Source organism: Brienomyrus brachyistius, chromosome 3, assembly GCF_023856365.1.
Source record: "Brienomyrus brachyistius isolate T26 chromosome 3, BBRACH_0.4, whole genome shotgun sequence".
Classification (NCBI taxonomy): domain Eukaryota; kingdom Metazoa; phylum Chordata; class Actinopteri; order Osteoglossiformes; family Mormyridae; genus Brienomyrus; species Brienomyrus brachyistius.
In genome coordinates, this window is record NC_064535.1 from 15,497,105 (window position 1) to 15,515,720 (window position 18,616).

Below are 18,616 nucleotides of genomic sequence, written 5' to 3' on the forward strand. Positions count from 1 at the left end.
GTCTGCATGAGTGACTCGTCTCTGGGTTTTGCTGTTTCGAATGTTGTCCACTTAGTGAGGCTGTGTGTATGCATGTGCGTGTGGAGGCCTTGGCAGGTATTTCTGCATCGACAGTTTCACTCTCGAACCTAGGGCCGGCAAAGGGGCGCCTCCCGAACAATCACTGACTCTCCGACTCGTACCCTTCTCAGCGTAGCTGCTCACAGGCATTTTTTTTTTAATTATTATTAAAAAGTCTTCATTAAATGTAATGTATTTCATACAATTTGTACAAATATATTCAAAGTTCTCCTCGTATCTTTTTTTTTTTCACAGTACAGGGACCCCCCCCCCCCCACCCCATATCACATGGCGGATAGTCTACATATGGTCATTCTTTTTTCTTTTCATTTTTTTTCTCCTTTCATCGCTTCTCAGTGAAAAAAATGGCTTTTGTACAGTAAATGGGGTCCCCGTGCAACAGTCAGCCCGGGGGGGGGCTGGGGTGGTCCCAGCTGTCACCGTTCCCCCTCGGAGAGACCTCGCTTTCCCCGGGGGGAGAGGGGGCCATCATTACAGTCTTGGGGGCTTTCAGTCCTAGAGAGGTACACTTGACTTTAGACCAAACAGAAAGCATGTCTCTTTTTTCCAAAGTTGGGTGGAGGGCAAGGTTGGTGGGATGGTGGGCGGGGAAGGAGGCGGGACATGAGGTGGGCAGGCCTACCCCATCGCCGTGACCATACTGGATGGGTGATGGGGAGCGAAGGGCAGGCCGGAGGAGGGGTGCATGGGCGTGGGGGTGCTGAGCATGTGACCCGAGTGAGAGAAGGCCGGGAAGGTGCTCATGTGTCTGGAGAGGGCGGAGGGACTGAAGGAGCTGCCTTTCTCCACCAGACTTTTGGAGAACTCGTCCATGCTGTCCTGGGACTTTTTGCTTTTCTTCGACTTGCTGGACATCTTCCGGTTGCGGGTCTGGATGCCTTCCTTCTTCATGGTCAGAGGCCGATTAATCTGTAAATCAAAGAGAGCGGAATTGTGGGTCAGAGGTCTGACCTGGCAGGAAAACCGGCTGAGTAACCCAGGTTTCACTTTCGAAAAAATCTTTAAAGGTTTTATATTCCTTTTGGACACAAAGCACATTTCAGTCTTGTAACTGCACACCTTGAATGTCACAGGAGTCTTTATTTAATGAAGAGTAATGAATATGAGCCTTAATGGCAGAACTTTAAAATTATCAAAACACAGAAATCCCAAAAGTAAAAGCGAAAGAGAGCAGCTCAACAAGGTCTCCGTCGTCTCGGCGACATTTTTGCCTATAATCACTTCAGCATTGCAGGAGTGGGAATGAAATAACAATGTAAAAGTCAATAATGTCAAATAAACAGACACAAAGGAGAAACAGTTCCAGAAAGCTTTTTCTAATTTCATTAGGGGCAACAATGGTATGAAACACTGGCTGATTATAGCACCGACCCAGATGTGGTACCCGCAAACAGGCAGTGCTCTTTGTGTGAGGACGCCCTAACATTAGAACTGGATTTTGGGGCACATTCACCAACGCTGGGTTAGCAACTGAGCTCCAGCTCGGACCTCCAACCGGCTAGAAGACCCCGAGAGGGTAAAGGGCACCCTTAACCTCGCCAGATTCAGAACCTTGAGCTCTTACACACGTGCCTCCAGTTTCCTTGGTGACAAGTGAGAGTGGTGTCAGGTTCTACAACTTGCGTCTGAGTTCGAGGAAGGACAGTGGACACTAGCCAGCCGTCGAATCACACCGAAGGTTTGGCCTCATTATTCACCCTCCGGTCAGGGAGTTTGCATCACCAGGTTTGAACCGGGATCTATACGTCTGCTGTCCCCTCCAGTCCCTCTCTTGGACTTTGACCAAAGCGTACACCCCCAAGCCCTTTTACTGTGTCACTGAGCTCTAGCCATGGAAGCCAGTGGTGAAAAAAACACACATGCAGTGAGATGAAGTTTCAAAACCCACGCTCAGGGGATTCTAATATGCTGTCAGTCACCTGCTGGTTTGACTCGCTTTCCATTGGTTACTTTCTTGGTCCCACTGGGTGAAAGCAGAGCAGTGATTGATGGTGGTCAGTAATCCACCTAACATGGGTTACAAAACCTAATTTCACCCATCAGTGGCACTACAAAATCAATATACAGCCCTACTGGAAAACAAGCAAAGTTTAGACAAAGAAAAGATACAAAAATGCATATGCTCATATCCACACAGCAGCCTTCCATACTGCTTATCCAATGTATAGCCAAACTGTCAAAATACATCTTTGTTTAAAAGCATGTATATATTAAAAATGGGGGTGTTCAAAAACATTAATTTCTCTAATCAATGGGAAACATCTGCAATATGTTTAATAGTTTTTACACTGCATATTTCTAAACTTTTAGTAGTACTGCTGCATGGTCAGCAAATCTCAGGGTTTTAAGGGATCTTCTGTAACCTGACTAGGATGTGTAGCAGACCCACAGGCCCAGCTCCTCTCTAGGAGGGCCACAGTCAGACCGACATGCCTCAGCTCTGAGTCAGGTAAACCGGGGACAAGGTGACCCCAGGGGCTGAAAAACCCAGCTATCCGCTTAATGTTTGAAACCTGGTTTGCAACCATATGCTTGGGACGGCCATCATTCACTCCAGGAAGGAATAAAGTGGGGGGAACCTGGTATTTATAGAAAAAGGATCAACAGAATAATAAATTCAGCTTTTTATGAAGCTGTCAAAAATCTGCACAGTTTGTCCAAATGAAAAGCTTTGAAAATGTGCACAGAAGTCTTAATTAGTTTGGGACATCATGTGACACGTGGGAAATGTTACTGTCATCGATACTCTGGGTCTTTTTCCAAGTCTAATGTAAGCAGTCTGTGTTAAAAGGGAGATACAACTTCCCCCCATGCACTTGTGTGACCATGGCAACAGGTGGGTGGGGGCAGTGACCCCAGGAATTGAAAACTTAGGGTCAAGCAATCGGCGTAACTGTATGGAAAATATTCTGCCCATCTTCTGAATGTGAGGAAAATTCCACCATAGTCCAGAGCTAAGTAACAATGTGTTTATAGTCCTGAGTCTGCTGTAGCTTCAGTGCAAAATCTGTCCCAAGAGCTATCCACCAGGGCAATCGAAAAAGGATGCGTCCTTTTTCGTGGTAAGAGAATGGACTATTAAATGCAAAGGAGGGAACTAAAGGCCATAATTACCCTCTTGTAAAACTACCCGTTTTTTCCCATATACGTAAAACTAGAAAAGCCGCAAATGCATCAGTATATCCTGCGTTTATTTTTGATAGCAACAAATTCTAAACGAATAATACAGTGATGTCAAGGGAAGGCAGACAAACAGACGGCACGCAATGAGGGAGGTTAGCAGTTATCTTGCTGGACAGACATTAAGGGATCTTCAGGCTTACATTGTGCAGTTTGAAGTAAAGCCCGCAGGCGTTACAGACGGGGTCCCCATTGGCGTTTCGACGCCACAGCGTCGTCGTGGTCGTTTGACAGTTGGCACATGAAGTACCTGCCCTCCTAGCCGCAGACTGAAGGAAGACAAAAAGGGGAGAAAATTACATAAGCTAAGTCATTAGTTAAAACAATACATCCTACAACTCACGGCAGTAAGCCTCGCACTTTCTAGGAATTCAAAGCCGCAAATATTTTCTTTAAAAAAGGTACAACAATCGGGCTTGTTTTGATGTTTTAAAATTACTTCATGCGCACATGCCATTTGAAACATAAATATTTGTAAACTGCATAAAAGACCCATCTTAAATATGCCCCATTACATGTGATTTCATTTTCCAGGGTAGGACATCAGGGACTGGGCGTAATGTATCGCAGCAGCGCAGTCATGTTTAAACAATCTCATCCACAGTTTACACCATTTTGCTAAAAGCATTTTACTTAAGATTATGATGGTCCGCTAATGCCTTGTCCTTCAATAAACTGCACTCACACGTCGTCTTAAAAATTACTAAAATAGGCAAATAGGGTGTTGTTTTGGGCACGATGAAAAAAATGCACACGAATAATATTTTATTGCTGCGTTAGCGAAAACCTGGGAAGAGTGAATTGGTATGAAGTCGGCATTTCTGCCTTATTTTACAATTCAGTATTATAATACAACAAAATCACAGTATAAACCTTATAAATTTGAATGGTCGATATTTAGAATCATTTTTCACATTTCTGTATTTATATTACAAAACGTCACATGTAGATTTCGGTAGTTCGCCATTTTTTCCTGAGTTGTACAATACTTCAAGTGTATTTGTCTCTACAGTATTGATGACCTCGAAATGTGTGTGTTCTCATTTGTTTTTTTTCAGTTATAAAATAAAATAGTACAACTACGTCTCGTAAGTCGTGTCTACTCTGAGCTGGACTTGGGCCCTATAAGTGACGTACACAGGCTTTTGATTTCGCGGTGATTTGCATTACTGCACTTTCTGTCACCAGTTATTTATTTAAAAATCTTGCAGTATGATTTCTTGTAATATTATTCCATCGGTTTCGTGACTCCTGCTTGCCCCCGTACAGTCATGCTCGGATTTGTCCCTGTCTTCTTAATGTTTAGGCTGGGGAAGCCGAGGGTGTTGCTCCAAACGACTTATCTTCCCAGCTCACGTATCCGGCAGATTTTTCCTAGGAAGTCGGTTTTTTACATTAGAGCAGAAAAGGGGGCAGAGGGAGACGCGGCGGCCAATATAGTACCATTTCACCGCCTAAAAGGTTCACCTTTTTTCTGCAAAAAATGCGGTAAAATGGGAAACTATCGAGCTGATTCAGTAGTTTTGCTTCGACTTGATAACGCATCCCTTTGTTGGTGAAGATGCTAAATTAAAATTAAACTGCAAATGATTGTCGAAACACCAGTAAAAGGAAACTGTAGCGAATAAAGTTGAAAACTGCAGGACTATTTGATTAAGGATATAAGTAATACATTTGCTACATTTTCCTGCATATTTGAGGAAAACATTGTTTGATTTAAGTGCCAAGGACGTACCAGCCTTCTCTTGGGCTTGATGAGGGGGCGATTCTGCCCGTTCATCTTGTGATACAGTCCGCAGGCGTTACAAAGGTAGTGACCCGTGCCATCACGCCTCCAAAGAGGGGTAGAGGTGGCCCCGCAGTTAACACACTCTCTGCCTTCTGGAATTACAGACAAAGAACACATTCATTTAGAAAGCGCTAATTTATGAATCAATGAAAAAACGTGCACTTACGAATGGGCAACAACATGTAAAAATAATATCAGCAAGGGCAATAATAACAACAATAATAATAACAGCAGTAACGATATTAATAAAAGAAGAAGTAGACATGCAGGAAGAGAAAGGGAAGAAATGCGATACTAGTACAATAGTAAATTCTTTTCACAAGAGTACTAGAGTTTATGCATGCAAACAAGTAATAGAGACCATAGTAATCTGACCGAGTCATAATGTAAACATGAAGTTTGTCTAATAGGCTGTAGCCCCTCAATGGATCGTTGCCTTTGAAAATCCTTCAACAGATACACTAAGTAACAAGGGCAACAATATTATGCATTGTGCTCATTCGATTTTAATAGTTTAATTTAGAACCCGTAGAATAATGACAACAAACGAGTATTGTTTAAGGAACCCTGTGCTAATTCTTATTTGCATAATTTAAAAGTTTGAGATCATCTATATTGTTTTGGCAGATGGGATGGATGTCAACCGAACTTAGTTCTTCAAGCTGTGTTTTTACTAGACGTGTTACCGCAGTATTGAAACTGAAACAGCGCAATCGCTGTTCACACTAAAATATCTGAAAGAAACGACTTTGAGAAGGCCTTTATCAGTCATTATAACTACAGACACCCTAAGTTAGCCTACGGATGTTTATTTGATATACAAAGCGGACAGCAGGCTGTAGTGACAGACAAGGATCACTTGGTGTTTTTAAGCGAGCACAGGTTCCAAACTTTTTCTAATCGGCTTTTTAATGTACCGGGAATTGTGGCTTGTTTTGCTTTGTTACACAAAGATCCTGCTTGCAGCTCGGAAGCAGACAGACCAATATATGTCCTATGTGAAACGCGGCTTATATAGTCTACTGTGTCCAATCTTTTGGAATATGCTAAGAAATATTGCAACTGGTAGGCACAGGACCAAATCTCATTCCCAAAGCGTTTATTTGTTTTTCCTACTGTGTTTTGTGGGTAGAAAATTCTTAAATTAATCGAATTAATTGAAATTATGCGCATATGTTTCAAAGAAAAATGAAAAAATGCATAGCATTTAAAACACATGTTTTCAAATAATATTTCATAATAACACATGTAGGCCTATCCGTATTGAAATACTGCAGAGACGGCCAGTCTGTCATGACTAGGGGTCATTCTTAATTCCGGTGAATATAACCCCACATCCGGACTCTGTCAGAGATTCTGGCTCTGGATAAACAATGCAACTGTGGCGTGCAGCAGTCTGAAAATAATTGGATTAGCCTGAGCTTACAAACCAACGAGGAGTCCCAGCAAAACGGCACTGTGGGAAAGCGAGTAAAACGAAACCTTCAAAATTTTCACTGTCTAAAAATTCGTTATTTGGATTTAACGACGAAAATACTACGTAATTTAAAACAGAAATTTTTGAGTCACAGCCTGCAAATGACGATTATTCAGTCATAAGCTTTTAATTGCTCGTTTAAATGCAATAAATTGGTTTGATATAAATTAATAAGACCAAAAATTAACAATGAGCCATGTTAATTGTAATAATTCATATTATTACTATCAATTCCGCTGCCGCTGCTAGTACTACTATTAATAATAATAATGTTAATAATAATAACATGGCTAAAGTAGTTGTTTTGGCAATAATAGCAGCAGAATTATTACTGGTACTGTATATTTTTTTACTGTTTGTTGTCACATTTACACAGGTAAATATATTACAGGACAAACCGTACCTTTCAGTACTGTAGTAGCTTTTTTTTTCATTACGATTTTATATTGAAATCCTTTATGGACTTGGCCTACGTGTGTAATATCCCTAACGAAGAATACGCAAAAGATCCTTGAAATTCATTACAATTTAAAATCTTAGCCAGGTATGAAAAATACACGTTTCTGCGTGGGAAAAGTATATGAAATTGTAAATAAGACACTACCTACCTGAACAGGACCTTGTTTTTGGTCTTGTTTTGGAACCATAACTAGAAGGTGACCCACCTATCAGGCTACTTGGTGGGAAGAGCCCGGGGCCATATTCAGGAACATAGGACGGGTAAGTGGCAATGGGGTGATGGGCAGAGGACGCCCCCGCTCCGATGGAAGCCATGCTCCGACTGTGGGCCGACTCCAGTTTCATGCTTTCCGCCAGGGACACCTGGTACTTTATGCACTCTTTTTCGTCTTGCCGACTGGCGTTGCCCGAGCCAGGGGTCGCGATACCTGGATCCGGTGAGACATCTTTGGGAGGGGTCGGGGGGAAGGTGAAGAGGTGTGGGCTTGAGTGGCCGGCCGACAGCGAGGACGACGAGGCCGGTGGGTATACCGACAGGGCTCCCGGGGAGCCGTGGTGCAGCGAGGTCTTAGGAAATGGGCTCAAGTTCCAGGGCGATGTGCTGGGATGAGAGCTCAGGGCTTTGCTGCTCTCCAGCCAGGACAGTGAACTGTGGAGGAGGGGTGGACGACAAACCTGACTACCTGTAAACGAAGAAAACGAATTGTCAGGCTAACGGTAACGGACCTGCGTCTGTAACCGCGATTTTCACAACGTATTCTGAATAGTAACTGCCGACGTTTTAAAACCAGCCTTCATCCACATGCCAGATAACTACAGCATATATCAGCACAGTACTTAATTAATCTTGGCTGTTTAACAGTTTGCATGTAAACAATTAAAATTTCTACACCGTATAGAAATTAATGGTTGGACAATTAATTTTTTACAGTTTATTTTGAGGTGCTAATATCCATATAGTTATTAATCGTGCACCCGGAATAACTTTTTTATTTGCAGGAATCTCAGCTATAAAATAATTTCACAAATGGTTAAAAAATTCTTCGATATGTCAACTAACACACGAATCGAAACTGCTTTCTCATTTTGCAGAGTACAGTTTTTTTTTTATTTAATCTCTTTTCGCGTTTTTGCAAATGGTCTGCAATGCAATGAAAAGGTTCATCCAAAATATCGATAAATGATTTCAAAAAACTACGTCATCCGATTATTAACGCGACGCATCTGCGTAGTTTCAGCGGACTTTGCCCTATTTACACATAAACTGCTTAGATCGAAACCACTTTAAATGAGTATAGCGGCGCGGTGTTCGAGCCCCCGCACACTAAAATCTAATGTCTTAAAGAAGGTTTAGCAAAAGAAACAAGGTCACGATTCCATACAGGAAGTCATTTCAATAAATTCATACAATAGCTCTTCCGTAATGTCATTTTCTCCCCCCAATGTCTGCGTTTTGTGCTAATTGTACAAAGCCAATTTGCAATTGATACTATACTTAAATCTACCAAACGTAACTAGACATTGTCCGTAACTACTTTCCTTGGTTAATAATAATCAATTTAATAATTATTTCATGTTTAAAACATCTGGGTTAAAACAAAACATTAATGCCTGAAAATGCCTCTACAAGCACCTCTCTGTTACAAATATTTTAATAGTTATTTTTGTCACATTTAGCCAAATTTCATATGAACGTAAAATTGTTAATGGTTGACGGAAAAATACGAATCACTGGAAAGTTATGAAACCTTTGTTAAACCATAAAGAGTAACCCACAGCTAATCGAGAATGGTAAGGTTTCAAAACTGGAGTGTGCGTCTTACACTCCTCTTACCTGCTGACGTTTACGTCGTGCATTTTTGTCAGCGGTTGTAAATATTAGCGAACCTCTAAAGTAGGAATAGCATTAAACGCGTTTGTTCCCCTGCGTCGCTTTCACTTAAATTAAAACATAACATACATATAATTACTAGGTGCACAAACTGCACAATCTAAAGCATGACTTACTGTGAGTCGGGGGAGGATATCTCTGAACGGCTCTGACGGAGTTTCCGTAATAAGGAGAGACGTGATTACCCTGTCCATCGATATTAAAGAGTACATCCACATCCTCAGTGATAGGATACTGAGAGGGGTCCATGTACGAGTGACCGATGCCCGGGTGGTGCGAGTCAGGATGCTGGCCGTTCAGTACCGCTGGGTGGGGGTGACTCATCCACCGGGGCTGATCCGCACTTACTTCCATTGCCGGTAGCAACCGTTCATACACACAAAAAAGGAATCGGTGCAATAAAGCGCAATAGAAAAAGTCTGTCAAAAGTCTTGCGATGTTAAATCCACAAGTTGCTTCTTAATTCAGAAGAATGCGTTTGATCACCTGCAACAACAAAAAAAACAGAACAATGTAAAACTGTTTAAAAATTCGTCCAGTTATTAGTGCTTACTCTATTCGACAGGATTACTGTTATAAATTGTCAACATTAATTGTAGTAATCGTTAAATAAATCAGCATGTTCACCATGTATATTCCATTTCAGTTTGGAAAGAAAAAAAAATCAAAATCTACATACATTTAAAAATGTTTGGCTGTACTAATTTGCCGTTAGAGATAGCTCCACGGGTCGCGTCCAGTTCCACATTGATGTCCTTAACTTTTCTCCCAAACTTTTTATGCTGTTCTGTGGAAGCAACAAGCCGCTGCAGAGTGTTTTAGAAGCAACGTTCGCTGAAGATGGGTTTACTGCACACTGACCAGGACAGAAGTTAAACTCACAGATCAAATCTCTCTGTTTGTGCGTAGCAGCAAGTCTTTCCTCTCATTTCCCCCCTCCCTCTCCCTCCCTCTCTCTCTCTCTCTCTCTCTCTCTCTCCTCTCTCTCACTCTGAATTCTCCCCTCTCTGTGTCGCTTTCTCTCTCTCGTTCTGTTTTTTTTACAGTGAAGGCATTCTTTGAGGATGGCGCCAGGCAGCTCAATGCTCGCAGACAGCTGTGGCGCGACGCAACTTAAGGAGGTTCTGCCGGTGTCATCGAAATGGGGAGGGGCGTAATTGACTAAGGCTGGTTTGGGGAAGATGACCAAGAACTGTTCTGTCTAACGCATTTATGTCGTTGCAGTAAATATACGCAAGTACCTGTCGAAGCCCATACAGTGACCCCGGCAGGCTTCACCGCCGGCGCCCCCTCAGAAGATGGCTATATATATCCGATTCCGAAAGTGAAAAGTGTATAAATCATTTATTCGATTAGCTACTCTATGGATCGCCGGTTTAAAGTGTTGATGCATTTCTTAAAACCTGTGTTCTTAAACATATTTCAATATATGATTTAAAAACAGGGAATCTGCTATTTGTCTTATTTACCGCGCGTCCATTTGTTAGGCGCTTTATTTATAATTCAGTCTTCTTATCAGAGAGTTTCGAAACCTCAGCTTTCAGAGTGCTCTCGTCTTGGTTCGGAAGCCTGATACAATAAAAATTGTTTATTGGAAGTAAAAAGCTCTTGAATGAGCTCGTCCTATCGGCACTACGGCAGCATTTCAAATGCATCCTTGTCAAGGAGGTGCGGAGCCTGTTGCTTAATCGCAGGAGTCATGGCAGGTCATAACATGTCTATTTTCTTAAAATTGTGACAGCGCGTCCTCTCGCGGTGACAGCCTTTTTTATTCTAAATGGGTAGAATTGGCCCTTTAGATTCGCCCAATTTACCCAATTCGCTTTATTCGGCGGATGAAAAAATCTGTGCGATTTCTCAACATTGAGAAAATACCGGCACGCGTTTTCGTCTGAAAAAGATCAGCTGTAATTTTTCCGTTCATGCATGGAGAGACTGACATATATAAATTAAATGTACAACGAATCTATCAGCCATGTGCATCACCGCATGACCTTCGCTGCTTTTATTCAAACGCTCAATTCTTACGCGGGGATGGATTATAAAGTTATACATCCACGTCAGGTAGGCCTATTTCTTTCCAGTTTTGTTTTAATCCACTTGATTGCTCAGTAATAGAGGGGTCTCCCCCATGGGGCGGTATTTGGTGTCTAATTCTTAGTTTGGCTGGCCTGTGCTCCCAGATTGACAGTGCGCAATTTAGGGAATAAGGAGGCTGCTCTTTTGATGCTATGCAATGCAGTGAAATAGCCAGCCTCGGCGACGCCACTGGACGTGACGTCAGGACTGTAGAGTAAACAGCCAGGAAATGAAATTCTGTTGAGCGCCGTTGGGGGAGGATGTGTGTGTGTGCGTGTGTGTGTTTGTGTACGTGTGCGGTGTGTGTATGCGTGTGTAGTGGCGCGGGGTGGGGTGGGGGGCGGGTTGAACTGGAAGTTTTTTTTAAGACACTTTTGCGTTAGATGGCCTTTACGGTCGTTACGCAATGGAATCGTTATCAGTGAAAAGCATCAAAAGAAGCGATTGCTGAAGACGATACTGTCTATCCTGCCACAACAGTCAGCAATAATGTACTTCAAAAACTAATATATACTAATGTAGTCTATATTCCTAAATTCTGCTGTGCATCTCCCCGGCAACTCTGAGAATGCACGTGGACAAGTAAAATATAACAACTTGCAGATAACTTAAACAGCATGAACAGCATTATACAACGCTGAAATGCATTGAACTAATTAACGTTAAAAAGAGAAGCTAAATATTTAAAACGAAACTCGCAACTAAACCCGTCTAGAAACTAAGACTTGGAACAACATCAGTCAACAAGATCTATCCATTTCGCATTCACTGTATCCAGAGAGACACTGAATAAGAATGAATTTAATATTTAACAGATATTTTTAACCCGCGTAATTAGCCAATTATTTTAGATACTGGACAATGTATTCTATGAATTGAAAATATGAAATGTGCTTGGTGATAGAGGAAGACAGATGTACTCTGGCATTCCGTGCGTCGTGTATAGATTCAGTTTATCTACCAAATAAATTTGCGCGAGAATGCATATACCATGGTAATTTATTCTGTACTAAGTGACTTTAACGTTATGTTTTCTGCTTTCTCGCCAAAATGCCCAGACAGCAGTGAACCTGAGATTGAACTTGAATAGAAACAGTTGTACCTGCTCGTACTGAACAATTTCGTAGTCATTGTCGGGCTGTCAGCGGACTCCTGTAATTATCCTCTTGAAAGTATTGTGTCCTATTATCCCGCAAATATGCATTAAAGGTGCTCTGAGGCAACATATGACGGTAAATGTAAAAGCCTGCATGATTATGTTTTATTTTTTGGGACAAGTGTCTTGCAGCTTACAACATGTAACCTGTTCCAACGTCCCGATTCCCAAGTCGCAACGTCAGTATAGTGGAGCGTGAGTTTATTTTTCGGCATAAAACCAGGTCTACCTTAAACGTTCTCATTTATAATCCTTCCTATTCCCACAACAATAGACGAAAATGGATGGTAGCCGCAAGACGTTGTATTGTAAGTGCAAATTGCAAGCGTACTAAAACTAGACACATCGCATTTTCAAATAAGATGCCATATCAGTGGTACACGGGAATCAATGCCTTCTAGCTGGTGACATAAAAGAATGGCCAAAATAATATAAATAAATAAATGGTGAGGTTTCGACAGCGTAGGCAAGGAACGTTGCACTCCAGAATAAGTCCGTTCGTTTATCTGACTCATAAACGTTGGTACAACACTCGCTCGGTCGGCCTATAGGTGAACGAAGAGACATCATTTTTGAATGACTAGGGGAGAAGCCTGATTAAAATCAGGAAACATTTCACTGCGGGTGCGAATCGGAGACACATGGTTTATTTTATTACCAGTGTGTAGATGTGTTGTTGATAACGTGTAATTGTCCGCGTTTATTTCGTCATCGGTGTGGCTCTTCACAATTTGATACATTCTCCCATAATTCAGAACTTTTGGGTGTGTGTATAAACAATTTTGAGTTTTATGCATTTACTTATTAACATAACATATTTTTTAAATATAATTTTTACATTGATTAATGCATTATTTTATGCGGAAGTTTCATTTGCATTTGCAATTACAATTGTTGTATTCTTTCTCTGTTGTTTTCCTTTAATACGTAAAGAGCGTACTGCACTATTATTATTATTATTATTATTATTATTATTATTATTATTAGTGTCACGAAGTTCAGCGCTACATTATGGCAGACGAATGGAAGCAGCCGGTTAAAACCATCTAATTACGTTAACGGTGTACGGATTAAGTGACATACGATGGGTTTTGATTTTGCAGTTTAGATGTAATGTCTCAGGTAAAGCTGTAAAAACAGCCGCGGGGCGTCTTCCCGGGGTTAAACGCCGGACACGGCCCAAAGCCAAGTTCCAAACTCGGCGCAGCAGCTTCACTGCCATCGCTTAAAAAGCACGATTATTATCTTAATAGAGAGACAACGTGTGATATGAATGCGGAGGGGGGGGGCTATCTGGGTCAGACGATATGTGCTTGCTATAAATTTGAGCATGAAACAGTATTTATTTTTTATTTAATTTTGTCGGAATTATACTAACAACGTAAACCTCTATTAGAATAAAGATATAGTTTTGTGAATATATACGAAACTAGTTATTATGTACATATAGGCAAAAATGTCAAACCTGAACGATTCCTTGTTGCAAGTTTTTCGTGATGTGTAAACAGAATTAAAGACACCAGAAAGAATTGCATGGGTCATAACACTCCATACGCGGTCATGTACGACTTACTATAGTGTATAACGCAAAAACGGCGTACTCTTCTAATAAATCTATGTAGCTTCCTACAATTTCATTTTATACCGTGTTTCGCTATATACAGATATCGACAAAATGTATATTTTAAAAGACAAAGATTTACAGAAGAAATAATTAACTATATGGGTTATAATAATTAATTATATGGGTTGATCTAAGGGTACACAGAAGAATGATTCTCGGTATTATGATTTAAAACCGTTATAACATGAAAGCAAGGTATTTTCTGAGTAATGGATGCTGCTTTGTTGCCTAAATTTTCAAGAACAATAAGTTATGCTCTTCTCACAAAAGATCGCCAATTCTAAACGAGACTAATTCTTAGAACTTTGGAGGAGGCGTGAATGCGCCTGAAACTCTGTGTGAGGCGTTCTTCTTAGAATGATCAATAAAAAACGTAAACATGCCTCTGCCTTCCTATGCACTATTAGGTTGCGGTTTCAGACCCACGTTAAACAGCAGACCAGGTACATTAGCACTTGTCCACCAAAAGAAAGCGATGCCTATTGAGCGTCCTTGCTTCGACATTATCAAGTAGGCCAACATCTTAGGTTAGGTTTCCGTTGCTGGAATTATACGAAAAAAATTGAAAGAGTATTATTAAAATGAGAATCAACATTCACGCGCAACTGCATTGGTATTTTGTCGGTAAAATCAAAAGATACGTACGACAGTTTGTAACAAATAAGGTTTTTTTTCCAGAGCAAATCACAGGAGCAGTAACATTCTGTCAATAACGAGTAAGTACGCAATTAAGACAATGTGTCATACCGTTCATACTGAAATGATCCGTTATTTATATTTCTGACGTGTCATTATTTGAAGATAGCGTGGAGATTTCATACTTATTTGAAAGCATTACATCCGCTGATTAATTAACTATCCATTCACACCATGGCATTGCTATCTAGAGACACAGCTGTCCGAAAATACATTCGGGATAAATCAATAATACGCCGTGCGATTTCATCCCTTCTGTTTTCTCCGCATGCAAACAAACCCCATTCCTCACATTAGAGCTTTTTTTGATGTCTTTAATTTCGTATCCTCCCCCTTACGCGAGAGCCCCTTAAAATCTACTCAAATAGACGACACTGGCATTTTCAAACGGGAAATGCAGCTTCAGCAAACCCAGCTCCTTTTTATGACCCATTGCGGGGTAATCTGATCAATTTCACGGGTTATACGACTCAGCCTACCACCAGCCGGGGTGGTAATAGATCATTAATAACCTTGATATTCGCTATTTCTGGGAAAGTGAAGTAGGTAAATTACTCTTAAACCGCGGTTATAAGTCTGCGCCATTATATCCAATAGCGTTTTTTAAAGGAATCTGCAGAAAGGAGACCAGCTATAAACGAGGCGTAAAATAAGTAAGATTGGTACTTTAATCGATCTACATAGCTTTTTTGCATACACAAAACGCCACAATTATTTATGAAACGTTTCGAATTTAGCATTAAGCAATCGGGTGAATATTTAATATAGTTTCTGACTGAATGCGAGACAGATATTAAAATCATACACACATGAATTGAGTACATAGTAACTGCATATCTCTTTAGCGAGGTTAACAAAACGAACGCACCGCGTTATTTTGATTGTGTATGTGTTCGATTTTTATTATTGCATGATATATATTTAGTGAAAATACGCTGATTAATCAATAAATGAAAATTTGAAGTCGGCAATAAAAGAGACGTGCTCAAGACTCCTATATCATTAGAGCTATACTTTATGAAAGTATACGCTGACAGAGTTCAGACAAAAAAATATATTTATATATATTTACTGACCTGTGGAATTAAGCGTGGATAGTGGTTTTTCTGATCTCCGACAGAAGTGACACACGATGAACCACTGGCGGCATTTGGAGCAAGAGAGGCGAGGGGAAAACCTAGAGGCGCGCACTCCTCCGCCAGCTCGGAGACGCGCACTCAGAGCAGCCAACGCAGTCACTTACCGTACTTACTGTACATTTGATCAGAGCTCTTCCGGGTCGGTGTGGGGCGACGAGGAAAAAACACATTAACCAAGCTGTATCAAACAAGACCAGGCCGCTATGATGCATTAAACAAATCGAGGTCAAAGAATGAAGCACTGTTGTAAATGGAGGAGGTGCAGCTAATTCTGTATCCGTTTGGATCCAGTATAAATATAGCAGGAGCAGCTTAGTAATCAAATATAAGCTATATTGTAACGACTGAGTTTTTTTGTATGGATAATGCAGACTGGTAACCCTTGTATGGTTAAGGTACCTGTTACCTATCAGAATATACCACAGCTATATAGATGACAATGCCAATCGGTTAATTAACGAATCAGAAACCGAAATGTTCACATTAAATACTACTACTAATAATAAGAATAATACATTACTGAGGAGAAGATAACGAAGGAAAATATCCACACATGGGATAATGTTTTTAACGGTATCAGTGTATACAATGACAAAACGTTGGTCTCCATAACCATCTCATGTATTTTTACGTGACTTGATATCAGAGCGAAAACGACCGCAATGATATACATCCTTCATCCCTCAGTAAAAAATATCGCATTTTCCATTGTTGACGGTAATCTGTGGAGTGTCGTTGTTGAGGATCAAAATAACACTGATCATATAGCTGTCTTTGAAAAGAAAATTCAATTAACGCGATAACGTAAAGATGACTGATGAAAACAGACATATATAAACACATACAACGAGCCAACAGATATTTGAAAAAAAAATTCTATGCTTCTAGGGCAACAGCATTCGTTATAGAATTAGTATTTCAGATTTTTAATAGAATTAGTCGACACCACATCCTTATGATAATGATTTAATAATCTGCCTTAGACGTAAATAAACTGCTTATTAAAAAATAATTACATTCGTCATTTTTATATAAAGGTGTTATTAATGCGCATCCGTGATACGCATATTGATGCTTTCGATATAATGAAACATAAAGGTCAAATCGTTTCAACCAAATCGTTGTAAATTCCACAGCTGATTTTGACATATTATCAGTGCTACAAAAACATGGGCAAGGGTAAGGTCTCTAAATTAATTCGTTTAATTATTTTTTTTTTTGATAATATGATTAAATGCGACAGCTTTTAAATGCATTTTCATATAAATTGTATATAAATGTATCGTTCGTTTTCAGTCAGACTACGTTGTAATACAGCGGTAATCTACGCGTAATATTAATCTTAACAGTGGAGTGTTTCATTGGAAAGGAAAATTCATATATGACCGTAAACTATCATGTTGTTTTGGTTGAAAAGTTTTTGAGAAAGAGACACTTCGTCCAGCAGAAGACATGTCTTTACTAATGCGCATTGTCTACTAAAGATCCTGGTTACAGTCGGAATTGACGTGAGCCCCAGCTTGAGAGTGTACCTCTACAGCCGCCAAGTGCACACATTCAGTTTATGTCACCTAGTGGTGACTACCTCGTTTTTATATCTGTACCTTTCGTTACATTTATCACGTGGAATCTAATCCTCTGATAGAATCATTTAGATAATCGATCGGCTGTTTTTCTTATCAAAAAGGAAAAATATCAGAAAATGCTGTCATCCAGACGAATTAGAAGAAAACTTCCGCATGCTTTCATATATTTATGTTCGATTTTATTTCTGCTCTGCAAATATAATGAATTGACATGCACCGAAGTTATCCAGATTAATCGATGTTTTTTTCATTGTGATCATTACTGACCCCAAAAGACTCACATGAAACTGGTTATATCCTCCTATCTTTATCATCTCGCTCATTTACGAACAATTACACCATTTTCCTTCAACAGTTCAGTCGATGATGAGTTAAAACGAAATGTCTTCATTTAAGACATTTTTCACATTCAGATGATTTTAGAGAGGTTCTTCTGCATGTGTTCAGACGCAGGACAGACGGCCGCATCACACCCTAACAAGTCATAAAAAGGTAATTAAATCTTCCATGACTAACGTAATCCAGTCTATTTATTTATTTGTTTGTTTGTTTACCTCGTTTGTTATTCTGATGCCGTGCCGTATGCGCGCGCCGCACCTCTGTGTTTTTGCTGCTTTTCTCTTCCTCTCACTCGATTTTAAAATATTAGGCCGAGGTGGGGAGAATTATAAATGACTCTTCGCTTATCTCCTCCGTTCACATATCCAGGATCACAGAAGCTGATTAAGAAAGAAGTCACAGCCAACGTTGGATTCATAATGATTTGGAATAATGAGTCCTTATCTCCGCGCGCCAGATTATCAGCCTTTCAGCTCACGATGTTTTGTTACATGGGATAATTTATTGCATCTAATACATCACAATGAATCTGATGGTAGAAAGTGATGGCCAATTTTGTGAGAGAAGCTGTTTTTTTTATCCTAGAGCGGGCAAATATCTTTACGATTTTAACAGGTAAAATATATGGGTTATCTGATAGATACATAAATAAATAAACAAACAAACATAAATCAATGGATGGATGGATGGATGGACAAATAAGCACGCAAGATAGGTGTAATCTTGCCTTTTAGTGTCCCATCATCATGCCGCACTATAATTACGGCGTCAGTTTCAACCCGAAATTAACAAGATTGACCTGGCTTCGCTGCCTGTGTTGGAAGCCGTGAGATCCTAATTTCGAATGATTTATTTTCCACCAAGAAGAGATAATTAATAATAAACAGGGAAACAGAACAGTAAAACGGAGATAACAAAATATTTGCATCTAAAAAGATCCGATGAAGCCAATTTATTTTGAACCCCGCTGTCTGCATTTCCCACCCCCTCCCGATGATGAAAACCTCCAAGATTTTTAATTTTCTAATGGTTACTCTTTTGGAAAATATCATTAATCACAAAGAAAAACCGGAGCATGTTGTTTAGCGTGTATAAATATTGTAGTTTTGAGGACATAAAC

General features: G+C 40.1%; 1 protein-coding gene across 3 annotated transcripts; it reads right to left on the bottom strand.

Annotated features, from left to right (window-relative positions):
- Positions 1 to 329: 329 nt before the first annotated feature.
- LOC125738105 (transcription factor GATA-3) lies at positions 330 to 15,663 on the bottom strand. Of its 3 annotated transcripts, none has more exons than XM_049006723.1 (6): positions 15,509 to 15,663; positions 8,994 to 9,363; positions 7,136 to 7,669; positions 4,997 to 5,142; positions 3,405 to 3,530; positions 330 to 990 (listed from the first exon to the last, which is right to left on the bottom strand). In XM_049006723.1, exons 2-6 carry the CDS (start codon positions 9,229 to 9,231, stop codon positions 700 to 702), a joined length of 1,335 nt encoding a protein of 444 aa, XP_048862680.1. In that variant the 5' UTR covers positions 9,232 to 9,363; positions 15,509 to 15,663; the 3' UTR covers positions 330 to 699. The 3 variants fall into 3 exon arrangements, with proteins under 3 accessions (XP_048862680.1, XP_048862683.1, XP_048862679.1); XM_049006726.1 differs by lacking the exon at positions 15,509 to 15,663 and adding an exon at positions 9,557 to 9,806 and having other exon boundaries at positions 7,193 to 7,669; XM_049006722.1 differs by lacking the exon at positions 15,509 to 15,663 and adding an exon at positions 9,557 to 9,806.
- Positions 15,664 to 18,616: the final 2,953 nt, after the last annotated feature.